Source organism: Temnothorax nylanderi, unplaced genomic scaffold (genome assembly GCF_030848795.1).
Source record: "Temnothorax nylanderi isolate EJ_2023f unplaced genomic scaffold, tnyl_v1.0 TNYL_tig0021_pilon, whole genome shotgun sequence".
Taxonomy (NCBI): Eukaryota; Metazoa; Arthropoda; class Insecta; order Hymenoptera; family Formicidae; genus Temnothorax; species Temnothorax nylanderi.
Window position 1 is genome coordinate 1,089,289 of NW_027249083.1, and position 17,090 is coordinate 1,106,378.

At 36.2% G+C, this 17,090-nt stretch overlaps 3 protein-coding genes across 6 annotated transcripts in view; 1 reads left to right on the plus strand and 2 right to left on the minus strand.

The window, feature by feature from the left end:
• Invadolysin (leishmanolysin-like peptidase, invadolysin) overlaps positions 1-15,038 on the minus strand; it is a 262,515-nt gene extending 247,477 nt beyond the window's left edge. The window contains exons 1-2 of the mRNA XM_071700201.1: positions 14,903-15,038; positions 7,076-7,500 (exon numbers count right to left, since the gene is read on the minus strand). Coding sequence (XP_071556302.1) covers positions 7,076-7,258 — 183 coding nt within the window. The 5' untranslated portion in view covers positions 7,259-7,500; positions 14,903-15,038. The remainder of the gene's footprint in view (positions 1-7,075; positions 7,501-14,902) is intronic.
• Positions 10,829-15,254, minus strand: Fech (ferrochelatase, mitochondrial). Of its 3 annotated transcripts, none has more exons than XM_071700203.1 (9): positions 14,903-15,254; positions 13,408-13,476; positions 12,810-13,008; positions 12,497-12,718; positions 12,273-12,374; positions 11,789-11,954; positions 11,593-11,700; positions 11,310-11,474; positions 10,829-11,239 (listed from the first exon to the last, which is right to left on the minus strand). In XM_071700203.1, the coding sequence occupies exons 1-9, from the start codon at positions 15,237-15,239 to the stop codon at positions 11,042-11,044; spliced, it is 1,566 nt and encodes a 521-aa protein (XP_071556304.1). In that variant the 5' UTR covers positions 15,240-15,254; the 3' UTR covers positions 10,829-11,041. The 3 variants fall into 3 exon arrangements, with proteins under 3 accessions (XP_071556304.1, XP_071556306.1, XP_071556305.1); XM_071700205.1 differs by lacking the exon at positions 14,903-15,254 and adding an exon at positions 13,571-13,998; XM_071700204.1 differs by lacking the exon at positions 13,408-13,476.
• LOC139769285 (EEF1A lysine methyltransferase 2) lies at positions 14,583-17,039 on the plus strand. 2 transcript variants are annotated; one of them, XM_071700206.1, is made up of 3 exons: positions 14,583-14,886; positions 16,179-16,588; positions 16,894-17,039. In XM_071700206.1, exons 1-3 carry the CDS (start codon positions 14,831-14,833, stop codon positions 16,986-16,988), a joined length of 561 nt encoding a protein of 186 aa, XP_071556307.1. In that variant the 5' UTR covers positions 14,583-14,830; the 3' UTR covers positions 16,989-17,039. The 2 variants fall into 2 exon arrangements, with proteins under 2 accessions (XP_071556307.1, XP_071556308.1); XM_071700207.1 differs by lacking the exon at positions 14,583-14,886 and adding an exon at positions 15,117-15,324.
• The last annotated feature ends 51 nt before the right edge of the window (positions 17,040-17,090 follow it).

Here is a 17,090-nt window from a genome sequence, read left to right on the forward strand (position 1 = left end):
ATGTGAAAGTGAAATTATTAAATATTCATCATATGGAAAAACAATTTTCCAAAATTGCTACATACCTATATCATGTATAGAATCATATATGTATATACTTAGCGATAGAAAGCTTATTGATGTTGAAAGATGTTCGTTATGTGAAAGTTGTTTCATCGCGTAGCGCTTTCTCGCGATACGTGCGATTTGCTACCGCGGAGTACATCGCCTGATTACTGATAGCGACAGCAAATAACATGAACGGATGCGCCGCGTAGATGTTTTGATGAAATGATTGGTATGACGAGGGCGGATGAAGCGCGTGTTACGAGCGACATACGAAGCGACATACGCGAAACTGCGCGGGCAATAATCATTACCCATTGATAAGAGCCGCGGCGTTACCAGATCACCATTGTTACAAACGTTATGGAGATGAAATTTAATTTGCCCGTTCAACGTGCCCCCCGTTGTAACATACCGTATCGGATATAATGCATGGCCTTGGTTATAGACGTGATACGTTTGTTATCAAATCCTCCCTCTCCCGACGTGCGCGGAAGTGATACAATATACAAACAACAATTTAGAAAGCTTTGTTGCGCGCTGATTTAAGTAGGCCGCGTAATCAGAAGCTACTAATGAGGAGTGTTGCATCCCCGACCTGATTAACAGTTAATACGGGTATGTTAAAGCGGTTGGCGCGCAAGTGCTTCGAAGCACAGCTTGCATATGTTTCCACATTCGGTCGGGATAAAACGCGGCTAAATCGCACGTGCCTGGAGTTTTTAAATCCTCGAACTGGATTTACGTTCGCAGAAAATCGTAATCTATATACGTTAATTCCTTATTCGTTGAATATATTATAATACATTGCATAATTTTACACGAACAAAACTTTAATATACGCATGATAAATCGAATAATGTACTTTATATTCATATGGTAAATGCTATAAAAATTTCTTTTTAATTGCTAACAAATCTTGCTTTAGATTTACAATAAGTTAAAAACTTTATATTTAACTTCCACTTGTGTAATGTACATATTGCAATATCGCGAGATAAAGCACAAAAAATAAACTAATTAGAATATCAAATTAATGTTGTTTAATTATATTATCACTTTGCGGAGTGTTAAATTACAGATAGTATATCTCTTGTATATGCTTCAAATATTAAAATATTTTTTATCCAACATTTACTTAATAAATGCATAAAAAAATTGCATATTTAACAAAACGAATCGCTACAAAACTATTGCTGTTATCAACGATACTATTGCACTCTATCTTTAGATTCAGATCTATCGTCTCGTTTCACTTTTTACAGTTCGGCAAACTCACGCGATTGCGAGAGATATTTTCTAGTTACGATTCTTATTGCGTGAAGTATTATTCCCTATCAAATGTAAAGACACACATAGCAGTACACGTCAGTACCTAATCGAGCGTTTGCGTGCGAATATTACAAAGATCCTCTTAATTAACCGGTGCCAGATGGCCGGATTACAAAACTATACATACGAATCATTATCTTCCCACACAAGCAACTTTATAAAATTTAGATTTTATAAATATGCATTTCTCGTAGTAATGTTGCAACTCTATAACACAAACTTTTATATGTAACATATACTTTCTGCGTTATTAGAATATGTTCGTAAAATGATTATATAATATTACTTGATAATATAATATTTTTTGTAATTATGATTAATTGATTCAATCATATAAATATATATTTTTTCTGTAATTATAACTAATTAATATCATATTGTCGATGTCAGATATATGCATCTATATGAATCACTCACTCCGTTAATTTTAAAAATATTTCTCACTTTATAATCAATCATGGATTCATTGTTCTTTGTTACCACTTACATATGTATTATATACATAGATATATACAGATAATTCTATTTATACCAGCAAGTTTCTCAGTATCCTTGACGATTCGTTACATTGAGCACAAGATTTTGCAACGTGCTAACTCGCTTTCGAAAGATTGCAACGTCCACGCTTGGAATAACGTAAACGTATTTATATATTCCAGAATATATATTTAGCTCGCTATTTAGCTTAATGTCGCGTTTCATCAATTTTGTCATCTCTCTCTTTAAAACTGAATAAATCCATTAAGTTTGCCAACAATCAAGTTTAAAACCTTGTTTAAAACAATTGTTGAAATAAAATTATACACTAATCTTGTAATGGCTGGATTTTAAATGCTAACTTCTAGTGCATTATGCATTATGCATAAAATTAATACCGTTAGACTTGTGACAGTAATATTTAATTAAAAAATTTAATTAAAATGTAGTACGTTGAATTATTATACATATATGATACAGTATGAAACGTCTTCTTCAGATAAAATATTTAATTAACATGTAAACTCATAACATAATTAACTATATCATTTAAACTAAATTTTAAAAAATTAGCAAGTCCGCACAGAAATAAGCGTTAATTTCTAAAAACGAATATTTCCACATTAAAATTTCTCAACCAGAATTTTTTTGCCATCAGAATTAAATAAATATGCATTTAAATATGTTTGTATGTTTAAAAGTCCATATCGAGAATTTTATCAAATATTTCACCGCGGAAAAGCGTGCTTGAGAAATAAAATTTTCTCGAACGAGATATGCGTAAATACCGATTCCCCGGATGAGAATGTAACCATCATCGATAATCCATCACGGTTTCTGTATACCATCTATAATTTGTCGGCGCAGACAGGTCTTAACGCCCTCGATCGATCGATCCGAGCCGAGGGATCGTCGAAAAAAATGCAATACGTAAAGCTCGCGTGTCCGGTTTCCACGATGTCCTCCCTCTTAAGCCCCTCACCGTCACATATATCGTTGCACATCTCACGAAGCCCATAAACTTCGATGGGAATCGAGTTTCTTAATAACCTTTCCGCACACGAGATTTCAGCCGACCGCCTCGTAAATAAATCAATGCCAAAGAAAAATACCGGATTTTGCGAGAGAACGCGCGCGCGCGCGCCTACGTGTGCTCCAGTGAAATTCCACTCGCATTACACTTTCATTGAAGCGCACGTACTAGAAAAGTTTTTCCTACGAAATCGTGCGACCTTCGTTTTACTTTTATTCTCGTCGCGACAGTAAGCGAGCGCAAAGTACTTTCGATAATCGTAATGAAAACTTGACACTCGGCGTCGTGCGTTCTTCTCGCAGACGAGGAAAATTACGGAGACAATCGTAATGAAAAAACTCGACACTTCGCGCGGCGCGAACAAATTGCAAGACATTACGTGGTAATTATCCCTTTTATAGATGTTACGAGTGCAATTTCGTCGCGTCAAACAGATTTAAACTTGATACAAAAGGTTCAAATTTCATCCGTCTTTCCTGTTCGTACATTTAATTCGGAATAATTAATTTTCCTCGTACAGTTTTAATATTAAAATCACGGTTAAGAAGAAAAAATTTCTGGCAGTTACATAAATTATTACGCGACTCTTACGAAGAGGAAAAATATGACCAAATTTGAAGGAAAATAAATTTACACTACGCATAATACCGACTTTCCCGTATTATTAGTTTGAAGAGTAGCTCGTAAACAGTTGGCTGATCGCCAGCGAGGGACAGGCAGTTCGCATAATTCCATGTCTCTTTTATCGTCAGACCCTACGGCTACGGAATAAAGGGCGATCTTACCAAAAGACGAGTTTATGTACGTCCTTAGGAGAGCGCAAAATTGATACGTGATGACAGTGAGATCGCCAAACAGAAAAGTTCCCCGAATACTAGTACAAGGTGCCATAAGCACGAGTGGAACGATCGTAAACTTTTACATTCGCATACAAATTCTCACTGAAACGATCCTTAAAACGAATACTGCACTTACGTATAAAACCGCCATCGTGCACTTCGACTAAAAGCACTTTGACTCGTTTGCCGAAACGTTAGAAACTGGTTAGTCTGTAATAAGAAATAAGTTACGCCGCAAATATAAATCCTTACTATTTCCTCCTAGACTGAGAAAAAGATTGATTTATCGACAACTATTCAAAAAATTGTTCGTTCAATGCGCTGTTATAAAGTTTTGAGGATTAATAATAACGTAATGCACATTCACGTAATAATCGCATTGTTCCGACATGTATTTTTAACGCACGCCGCGATGGAATACGTTTACTTTTCATTTTCTCCGAGCGAAACATTGAATGTTAACATTTTTTATTTTTGTTTTGAATGATATGTAAACTCACGTACCATACATGCTGACAATAGAATCGTTAGATTCTGAAGTTGCGCCCATGGGCACAACACTGTGCCATCGAAATATCCTGGTTTTTCACCCAATTTCATATCGAAATGGAAAAACCTGTTTTTTTTCGCAAGAAAATAACCGGCCCCCTGGAGAAAAATATGTTTTTGACCCGGATTTGTATTTTGAAGTGGCGAAAATACAATGCTTTTGCACCATAGCTTAACAAAAAGGGCTGAAGATAAAATTAAAAAATCGCCACTAAATTTTTTATTTCACGCATCACAAATTCAGTTTTTATAAAAGCTTAATATATATGTTTGATAACGATAAAAGTCTATTCGTTTTTTCTTACCGCGTGAAAGAAAATCTTAAAAATTACGGAATGTTGCATTTTTATTTCTAAGGGAATTTTTACGTTGACTTTTCCAAGCAAAAATTGTTAAATCTGACCGAGTGAAAAGTCAATCAAGTTACTTCGTTCTGCGAATAGAAAATCATCCGTACACCAATCGTTCCAATCCTGAAAATTGAGTCTATTTTTCCGGGAGCAAAAAGGGGCCGAGATGGAAAAGGAAACGGATGACCGGCTTGTCTGCCTATTCACGATTTTAAAACTTGTGCCACATCGCTGTCGATTGTTTTCTGTCATACGAAAAATAGTCCGCCGTTCAAAAGGACGAAATTAAAATTTGCGCAAAACTATTACAGTACCCAATAAACGATACAAGTCATACGATATAACATTTCCCACCAATCTCGCGGTTCTCTCATACAGACTCTTTGATCAAAGCGAAATGAATATTTCTTTAATCAAAGCTTGATAACTGTTTTCTCGTAAGTTTTCAATTTTCAATATTAACTGTTATACAACTTCAGTATTAACTTGTTGTATAACTTCTAATCAATCTGTTAAAACAGAAAATATCACAAAATCGATTAAAAGATTTAATTTCAATTTGCAGCTGAATTAGAAAGCAAACGGCTTCTCATTTATAGACGCTAATTACCGAAACTATTTCTGCTTTGACAAGTTTACCCACAATAGTAGAAAATGGCGTCAGATAATGGAATATCCTATAGATCAATGAACATTTGCGACATAGTAATTAATATTTGCAACGAATATAATTAATATTCATCGATGATATGATTATTACAATAATTATGAATTATTCATTAAGCATCAAATATCAGCGAAGTTCGTTCTGCAATATTATGCAGCGCAGTCTAAAGAACGCATATTATTAGCGAGTGATAGGGATTTAATGAGATAAACGATATCCGTTACGATAGAACGTAAATGATCTCCAAAGTACAGCACACATCGAAAACGTGTAATATAGAAAGTTAAATCATTATATTGCAATATATATCTCATCCAAATATAATTCCATTTTCCTCGAAAAGACAATGCAGACAGTCGGTACGCAATCTGCGTAAACCAATAAACGATGGAGGTACACATTAGTTCTTAAATACACTATTATAAAATTACTTCAACTGCAACAATTTCGTACCTCAAATAGCAATCAACAAATCCTTTGTTGTTCATAAATAAAATCAATGTCTTTCCAAATTATATATTAAGCCTTTGCAGTTAAAATTATTTTTCACAAATAAGCCAAAATCGAATATTCTGTCCTCAATTTTATTTAAACGACGGGTCTAATAATTCAAAGAATTTTTATTATTTGAAATAATTTATAGTTTTAAAAATATAATATGCCGATTACAATCAGGTCACATACGGGCAAATTTAAATGCTTGAAGAACCATCGATAAGCTGTCGCGGAGCATTATATCGAACTAGAAGTAGAACTGCAAAGAGTTAAAATATCTTATAACAAGAGTTAGTCAATATCTTGCGCTGTTTACGCGAACCTCACATCTCTATAGATATCTATAGACAGTATACTGTCAATGCGACGCGAGATCAAGCGGAAAAACGGGAAAGGTAATGGAAAGTATTGACGAAACCCGCGCGGTTGATTTTAACGACTCTCTAAAATATCTTAGAGATTTTAGCGATACTCCGTCTCTCAATAATATCAATAGCTATAAACCGTAAAGCGTCATCGAGCCCGGTCGTTCGTGAAACGCGCGACGCGTCGCGTCGGTTGGAAGGTCAACGCGCCGAGACATCCCGCAGCAGCACGTGCTGTTCCGAAAACACGTGTTTCCCCCCTCCCGCCGCCGCGCATGGAAACACTCACCGGAGTCTTCCTTCTATCGGCGCAACGTATGAATGGCGCGTTGAAACGTCGCGCGAAAACGAAACATTTACGCACGTCTTTAATCGTTCCGCGACCAATTCTGTGTCTCGAGAAGATAACCATAAGAATTCGAAGACCGTAACGAATTCAGTAACAGTGAGCCGCGCACCATTTACATCACTTTAGCGATATTACGAGAGATTGTGCAACGAAAGAAAGCGGTCGAAATGTTTGAAGACTGTCGTTAAACGCGATCAGCTGTTACCGTCTCACAACGCGAGCGCGCGCGAGAGAGAGAGAGAGACGGAGCGAACACGTGCGAACGCACGCGACGTTACTACCGCGAGTAACGGTGACTGGATCCGTCGCGCTCGGCCCAACGTTCCACACATTCGGCGAGATAAAAACTCATTCGGCGTGTGGACGGGAAACGGAGAAGCGCGATCGCGACGGACGCGAAAATATACAGCGAAGATTAAAGGCAACGCAGAGATACGAGATGTCGCGTATATACACGCGGATAGGAAAGCGGAGTGAGAGAGGAGTAACGCCGTAGGCGCAGAAACGAAGGAGAGCGCGGAGAGAGAGGTTAGAATCGACCCTCTTCGCTCCGGGGAACGCTTTCGGCACTTACCTCGTGCGCCCGCGGATGCTGGTGATCGCAGTGCCGGTGCTCGAACATCCCGCTGGCAGGAGCCAACACAGCGCACACCGCGAGCAGAACGGCGAGCGGCGACACGCCGGTGCAGCGGCGCATCTTCAACCGCACTCGGGCCGCCATCACGGACGACGCGCGCGCTCGCAGAGCATGACACATACTGAGCGCGCCCGCCGGCCCCACGCATTTATATGGCTGGCGCCGCGGCTGGCAGCGCCGCGCGACTCACGTTCGATACCCCGAGCGCGGAGGCGGCAGCGGCGACGGCGGCGGCGGCAGCGGTGGTGGTGGTAGTGGTGGTGGTGAAGACGGCACTCCGACGACGAGGACGGCAGCGACGGCGGCAGCGACGACGACGACGACGACGCTGTCGCTGGGATAAACCCCTCGTCGTAAAGAACCTGCGAAGAAATCGAAGGGCTTGTACGACGTGCTGAGGTATAAAGCTTAAATTTAATGCGACGCAGCTTTTATTCGCCGTTTAATAATGAATAGCGAAACTAATAGTAATCGTCTTCGCTCACACCCCTGTCGAAGCAAATACTGTAAAAAGTTGAAGCAAAAAGGAATTATATTATCTATATATTAATATTTGCTTAGTTGAAGTATTTAAATTATAAAAATAAAACGTACAATTTGTATTTTACAGTATGTATTCGCATATGTTCGAGATGTTAATGTGTGTTGTTATGATAACGTTAAAAAGAATACCGAACAAAAGATTATTCGTGTTAAGTGTACGAATTGTAAAATATGCTTTAACTGTAGGTATGCTTTTTATTTTAAAACAAAATGCTATCATTTGCATACAGTATTTGTTTTATTTTTATTTACATGATTCATTTGTTATATGATTGATTCGAATATTTAAGGTAGTACGTCCGTAAACTCATTTTCTTAGAAATCTTGTAAAATTTGGACAGCATATTAATGTAAACACGCTCTACACACATGTGCAATTGAAAAGACTGACCGTACCGAAGTTGAAATAATGGAAGTCAAAATTAGCACTTTTTGCATGTATCACAGGACGAAAACGTCTTCCGATATCACGTTTCTAATTGTAGAGATCAAACTACTCTTACGGTTTTAACGAAAAATAAGAAGACGATAAAAAGAGACTTACGAGAATGTTCTTACAAAAATACAAGACCTTTGACCGTCTTTCGAAGCAATTGATACGTAAAGTACACAATTTCTGACAGCGGTGGATGCATACCTTTCAAGATCTACAACCAACCATTGAAGATCTAATAGCACACATTAGTATCTATATATATGTACATATGAGATTCTTACACACACACATGCATAACGCGGACAATCCCAGCCAAATACTATGGCTGCATTCGGAAACTTCACTCGAGTGCACACCAGCATTGTTCTATCTTTGTTACTAACTAAAAATTGAACAAGGACAGAACGACACTGGTGTGCACGCGAGTGAAGTTTCCGAACGCAGCCTATAGGCTATATGTCATTTGTCTATCGTTAACTTTTTGACAGTACTGTCACGGACGAACTACCTTAACGATATTTTAAGCTTTCACGACTTAAGAAAATACCGACTAATAAATTAATATTAGATATCATATTTCTACATTCTCAAAATAACGAATACGATTTTTTCGATCGTTCATATATTCTTAAAAATAATTATTTATTTTTTCCAGTGATGAAACATATACCTATCCACAGAATTTTCAAAAATATTTAGCGTAACTCTATATACGAGTGAAGAAAGTTAACTTTAGAATATAGATGTAGACATGGATCTTTTGGAAAACATTTAATTTTCTACCCTGAAATATCTGTTAGACAAACTATTTTAGATAAAATCAAATTCCTTTAGTCGAGTTTTCTTCATAAGAATTAATACTCTTCAATATAACTTGCAACAGAAAGAAAAGAGATATCTTAACAACAATAATAGTTTCCCAATAAATCAATACAAATAATTAAATAAGTATACATTTTGAGATCACTTTCTATCTGTAATCTTGTTACTATCAATACTCTTAATATCAAGTAACGTCAGTGCCAGAATCACTCAATACCAGAAAAAATCGGTATCGTATAGATACATGCCATAGATATCGTATTATTATATAGATATTTATCAAAGGAAAGATTAATTTACTTTACACATCGTAAGATATATAAAGTAATATCAGCATGATATTAAATTCGCTTTTTCCTTTATCTGTGATTGAGTATTAAAATCAAATAGCTCCAATCACTAATCCTAATCAACTTATTCGATTCTTTGATGTAACTTGACCTTTACTATACCACCGTCGTTCGCGATAGTCGTAGTTAGTCATACCTATCTTGACGGAACAAGAAATTTGATCCTTATACCGTCGTGATCAGAAGGAGGTCGAGAGAGTTTTTTGTATCTATCATCGTATTTCATGTTTGCGCTTGGAAATGCGAGAAAAATGAAAAAAATTTGATATATAATCCGGTACTTATGCGTCAGAATAATTTACTGAATATTGGAGTAAACATTACGATATGCCGATATACAACATAAAATATAAAATAAATGAAATACATAAAAAAATAATTCAAGAGCTCATAACGCATTTTTAAAATTTAATTAATTAATAAAAATTAATAAATTCCATTTTAAGCATGTTGAAATCCGTCGAACAATCGCTAGCCGATTTAGTGCGTTAAATATCTCGAAAAGAACCTGAATCCTGTTCTTTTTACACACGTGACCAAAGAAAGTCACTTCAAAGAGGTTAAAATAATATTGTTAGTGACAATATTCTTTGCTTTATACGGAATGATAAGGCTGACGAAGCTTCGACTAGAGTCAACTCTGAGAGATCCCGAGCTGTACATACAATAAAGTTTATATCTTTTAAAAAAAATTTCTACAAATAATAAAGATAATCAATCATAGCGATATTCTTGTCGATAACTTTATTACAATTACCGAAACTATAATAGTCATTGAAATTAATGTAAGTGCAAAATAAAAAATTATTTATAGCTGTCTCGCATCTTATTTCAAAGAATGTATTGTAATATATCATATTTATTAAATGTATGTCGTATATAATTATCCTCTCGAGTTTATCTAAAAGTTTCAAAGATTAAAAATAAATAGTCAAAATTTTAATAAGGTTTCATCAATAATAAAATTTACATGCAAATGCAAGAAATGTGCAGAACCATATATGGAAAAATATTCGCAAAATCGCGAGCACCTTGTGAGCAACTGTGCAGCTAAAGAAAATTATCAAGCTTGATATGTAAAATGCAGTAATTTTCTCGTATAGCAATAATAGGATTATTACGGTCTGATCTATCAAGCTTGACATGCAGTAATTTTCTTGTATAGCAATAATAGAATTATTACGGTCTGATTGTCGCGATGCTTTTACAAGACGAAGCCGGTATAAGCAAGTAAAGGAGAAGCGTAACATCGAGATCGCTGATTGCACACCTGATGTATAATTATGATTTTACTTCGTTAAAAAAGTAAAATGCACCGAATGCGTGAATTCAAACAAAATATACCAAACAAAAATTAATGGAAACTAGATATTACTGCAGCTATCCTGAAATGATTCAGTCGGGAGCGAAAAGATAAATGAGAACTATTCTAGCGATATGTTCGTATAAGAAAAAAATAAAAACTTTTTATTAACACAGCTGCTTCAACTGTTAACTTCTAGAGGAATTTTGCGAGGGATTTACGAAATAAAACAAGTATCATAATTTATTCGATATTATTTGCACGGTTTCCAAATATAATATATAGGTACATTCCATTGGATCTGTACATTTTCACTCAATTATTAACAAGCCATTATATAACATTACATATAATTGATATGCCAGATTATACAAATAATCATTATTAATATTTAAATATAATATAATATTTATAATTATTATTTCGCCCGCGCGTTATCGCAAATACCATTAATCTTTACAGATCTGAGCGTACCATTTTTTGCTGGCATCGCAACTTAAATTTACGCAATGGGGACATCGTGTTAAAAATTTCGGATTTACAGATTGTTTCGATCTAAGGTGAGACACAACAATGTCCGTCAAAGCGTCGATAAAAATAGGGTGATCGTTAGGCGCGGCAGCTCTTCGTATTCTCTCGATACCAAGCTAGAATGATTAAACATAAAATATTAGTTGTTCCTTATATTAGACAGTAAAATGTGACAGCACTTCTTACTTCCTCAGCGAGCTCTCGGCAGTATTCTATGTCCAATTCATGAAGGGTTTCAATATGCTCGTTTACAAACGCAATTGGTACCAAAATAAAATTTTTCTTGCCCTGTTTAACGTAACCCTTTAACGCATCATCGGTAAAGGGTCCTAGCCATGCCGTAGGTCCAACCTAAATATATACATATATTTCGTAATACATAACGCGCTAAACGCAATACTTTCTCCAAGCCGGCTAAACTTCGTTAAATTTTAACGAAATTTTACAGCATGTACATTTATGTATATACCTTCGATTGCCACACCAAGCTGTATGGATTGCAGTAATTTAATTCCTGCATTACTAATGCAACTGTGGCTCCAACTTCCGCGGGATAAGAATCTCCTCTGTTTACAACCTAATTACGGAAAAGAAACAAATCAGACTAATTTCTAAATAAGATTATAAAACTAAATACACATTGATTCGTGATCGGTGATCGTAACCTGCAATGGCAAGGAATGTGCTGAAAATAAAATTATCACATCGTCTCTTGTTTCGCTAGGAAATTGTGCAAGTTCCTCTTTAATCCTTTCGACAAATGTTTTTACAAGAAGCGGGTGCGTGGCCCATCTATCGATTATGCTCCATTTCATGCCATTTGGTGACTCTCTGCAAAGTAATTTCTACTTGTTTCCTGTGTATATATTTCAACATATTCTATATTTTCTATTTATTCTTAATTATTATATCCTATACATTAAAACAATAGAGGTAATAATTTTATTTATATAATGTAAATATTTTCTGTATGTATTGCAAATATATTTCAACAATAGCATACGGAACACACACTGCATCTCTAATTTTGAATAAATCTGGCTATGAGAAATATGTGAACAAATAGATAACAAAAACAATGATCTTTCATATCGATCTATATATAATTAGTCTTATCTATGCTAAAAATGGATTAAATATAATAATCACCTAGTCTTGTAATAATTGTATATAGCATTAAAACTGGAACCTGAAGTTGAACAACTATATTGAGGATATTGAGAAAAAAGTACAGTATGTTGTACTCCATCGCTGAAAAAAGCACAACTCATTCGAATTATCTAATATTCATGTTTCTACAATCATGTTTATACGCTGCACATATTTAGATTACATTACATCTATCTAATAATAAGAAAATATGATAACCGTACTTGCGTATCCTCTCAAGAGCATCCTCTGTGAGAGGATCTGCGTACCGAAAGGCAACATAATATTTGTGAGGTGCGGTTTCAGGCGAAATTTTATCCAGCTTCCTGCATAAAAGTTCGCCCTGCTTATTCGTCCATTTTAGAATTGGCGATCCACCACCAATCTCAGAATACTTTTTCTGTACTTCCGGAGTACGTCGTTTGGCTATCCAAGGACCTAATTTACTGCAACATACTTCTATATAAGATATCTCCTACATAATATCCGCTTCTATATCATGATATATCTATCAAATTTAGATTATAAAATTAAAACCTTTGAATTGGCAGTTGGATCATGTCACGATCGGTCATTATTCTTAACAAATACTCATGGACCTGATCAGTGTTGCTAGGACCACCCATATTTAACATTACTATACCAGTCTTTGGTTTTACACCGTCTTTGTCCACTGGATTTGCAGCAACAGAAGCGTAGCATCGTGCTACAGCAGCAGATTTTGTGCACTGTCGTCCTGTACAACATTATATTACAATTATCTAGTATTTATTTCATCACTCTACGGAAGAAAATTTCAAAGACAAATGGAAATCACGAATATGAAGCAAAACATAAAACTATTCCACATGTAAATCAGAAAAACTGCACAAACTATAGCTTACAGTAATATCCCGTTTCATGAAATATAATAGATTTCATAAATTCAAAGTTTGTAATATTAAAAAAGCCCATTTGCGTGCCACTTTAAACAGTGAGATGTATTCTCGGCGTTCACATTATGGCTAATAAAATTCTAAATGTTGAGCGCGATAAAAGGAGAATTTATCATTAACATTCTACTGCTGTTACTTGACAGGTTTATTTCATTGTTTCTGCAAGAGGTGGTTTAAAGTATCGGGGTCTATTGACTTACCGAAACATAACAGGCTCGTTAACATACTGTTAATGCTCATATTTAAATAGCACTTAATAACCTTGAAGGCTGAAAAATTAAAAATTGCAACGTAGAGGTTATCACGACGAGCGTTATGAGACTAGTGAGTTGTGCACTATCACGATGACAGTGCAAATTATACCGTTTGATAACAGCAAATAAGTCAAATCCTCGTGACTAGGTTAGGTTCGACGTAACACAGGCAAATACACATGTAATCGCGTATAAGTAGGAATCGTGCGTAAACGATTCGGTATACAATCAATCAAGATTTTTAATCCTACGCAATTTGCTTCCTCAGATAAATAATGACAGTTCCACGTGAACAGAAATTATTTAAACACAACAAAACAAACTAAACGTTACACATTCGATTTCACATATTTATTGCACAATCATATTAATATTATATTATATTATTCCTGGCAAATGCATCCGTTTCCTGAAATAAATTATTAAAGTAAATTCTCTCGAAGTAAAAAACCGAAGAGTGTTCCTTCGCAACGTGGATAAAATAGTCTGAAATAGACAACTCTGCAGTTAGCGTTATGGCTACCAGATAGCGCAGTAAAAATTTAAACACCTGCACTAGCCGTGCAATATATTACAAAATATTAATATAACATATAAAAAAAATGTCAAGAACAATTAGATAGTTAAGAGAAAAATAAACCAAACTTCTTTCCTTCCTTGTTTTGAAAAAATCCCACATTTAGTAAATCATTATGTCTAAGAAATCAATACATAACAGCAAGTCCAAAAGAAATCATAGAGATTCATCTCGTTAAGATTTGGACCAATTAGCGAAGGACCGTCCAAAGGACTGTCTAATGGTACGCAATCGAGTTAGCAAGGGACCTCGTTGCTGTGTTTAAAAAGAAAAGTTCGCGAAGGACTACTAACAAACTAATTTTTTTTTGTATTTCAAATAAATATGCACAATTGAGTAAAGCTACAAAAGAGCTCTATCTTCGTTGCTTTTATTATATTAACTTAATCTAACGATAATTTGCTCTAATCGTGCTTTAGCAAGCGCGCATTTCTAATTATTTATCAATTAGCAAAGCAACGTGCGTTTGTCGCGGAGAATATCTAAACGGTGCTACCACCTCGTCGTGAAATTTCGAACTAACGAGATCCTACCACGTTGAGATTTTGTCGGACCGGTTCGTGAGTGAATAAAACTTGACAGTTCGCGCCTGTCAAGTTTGCGTCCGACTCCCAATTAACTCCATTTTTTTACGACAACGCGATCAACCCGTTGAGCGATCGCGATTACTCATTAAAAGTCTACGCGGTCGGACCCGGTACCGCCCGAGCAGATCCCTCGTGCGTCGCGAGACCCGACAGGGATCTCGGCATCGTCGCATTCGACTTCGTCAGGCGAAGCCGCGGCGGAATAATGACAGAGCGGGCGAGCGAGGAGCTGACGTCGTCGGATCTGGGCACTCTCGAGTTGTGAGTAAATACGTACCGTGACCGCGCGACACCCGTTGTGCATCACTCGCCGCTTTTCTCTCTGACCCTCTGCCTCTGTTGCCCCCGCTCTCTGTTGCCGCAGCTGGGAGAACGCGTACGCGCAGGAGCTCGACAACTTCCGCGACCACGGGGACGTGGGCGAGATATGGTTCGGCGCGGCCAACGCACGCAAGGTCGTACGGTAAGCGTAGCCAAGGGCCGGCACGCGAGCACGCGTCTCGCACCGCGGAGTAAACAGCACACCGCGGTAGAAATCGATAAACTCTTTCCCGCGGAAACGCAAACAGCCGCGATCGAGACTCTACCCCGCGCGCCGCTACTAGTGGCGACATCTGTGAGACCCTGCGGCGTCCCGTCCTCTCCGTCGGTAGCGTTTCGGCGTCGGCCCCGCGATACCTTTTTCTACTGCGGATAATCGTAAGCCCACTCTTTACATGAATAATATTCGCAATTCACAATTGTCGGATTAAAAATTATCATTTTCTAATTAAACTAAAGTTTTCCACTCGTTAGAAGCGAAGCTATATGATAAAGGAAAACGAGCAACGATAGGATATAAATAAGTAATATGAATAAACGGGATTTTTAATTTAATCTTTACATCCTTTGCTCGTTTCGGCCGTTTATTTTTTTCTTCCTGGCACTAGAACTACCGACGATTAACGTATACCTATTTCTACTATTTAAATATATATTATATATCTTTGAAATGTTAGTCATCTAATCATTTATAGATTGCAGCAAAAGTCGTGGAAACTCTCAGAAAATGCACCGTTACAAATTTGAATAATTTTTATGAAAAATATATTACTCACCTGTCATTTTAACCACTTTGGTAGTTCTAGTATTTAAATATTTTGCGTTAATTAATATTTTAGAAATATTAAATATTTATGATTTAGTGCTCCTTGAAATAATTCGTCCGCTCTTTTTCACGCAGCTCGAGATAATTAGAATGGTTAAAAATCGTGTAAAATTTCGCAGTCTGGGTATTTTATTAGTATAATTTTACTACGTGCGTGAAATAAACAAAATTCTTTATATTACAATTTATATCTTTAATACGTAATATACAATATAGAGGAAATAACTCCATACTAAAGGGGAATAATTAATTTTTCCTGAAATTCAGTCTGTTCGAAAACAAATTCCATTATTTTTTTGAAGATGTTTAAAATAGACAAAAGCAAATAAAACGAATGAAGATCGTTACGTGTAAGGTAACGAGCTTCAAAAATATCAAAACTGATATAAGGAAAGTCATTTTCTAGATGGATCGCCACGAAATTGGATTTCAACAAAGAGAGCGATAAGATGATCGACGTAGGATGCGGTAATGCGATGACTTTGGTGGAACTCGCGAAAGAGGGATTCACGAACTTGACGGGGGTGGATTACTCACAGAAAGGGGTGGATCTGGCCCGCATGGTGCTGAACGATAACAATTTGCCGAATGTAAAGATCGAGATCTGCGACATACTCAACAACACGTTGCCGCATGATTTTAAAGTCGTTCATGATAAAGGCACTTACGACGCTATCAGTTTAAACCCGGAAGATCCGATGGCAAAGCGACAGAAATATATAGAAAATATATACCGCATCCTTTTGCCAGATGGATATTTCGTCTTGACATCCTGTAACTGGACCAAAGAGGAACTGCTGAAGCATTTTGCGAGTCGTTAGTACTATTATTAATTAAAATTTTAGTATCTGTTTTTGAAGTAAATATTAAACAAAATATTAATTACAATAATAATTTAAAATATTAATTATATATTATTATTTATATTATTACAATATTCCCTCAATCAGATTTATCGCGCGCGTGCGATGACGTGTTTACAATTTTTTGGATTATTTTATCAAAAGACAGGTGTTGTTCTCGTAAAAGAAATTATCGCTTTCGCATCATTATCTTGGAAATATTGCGAACATAATCTCTTGGGATGTATGTACATTATCAAATGTGATTATTGTTCGCAGATTTCGAACTCAATAGTGAACTTCCTACGGATACCTTCCAGTTTGGTGGACAGAAGGGAAACACTGTAACACAATTGGTATTTAGAAAAAAGTGACAATATAAAAGTGATTACATTGAGATAAATAAAATAATTGTGTTAAATTTATGAAGAGATTTTCATTTTTTACACTGAATACTCCTTTTAAAGAATAAATAA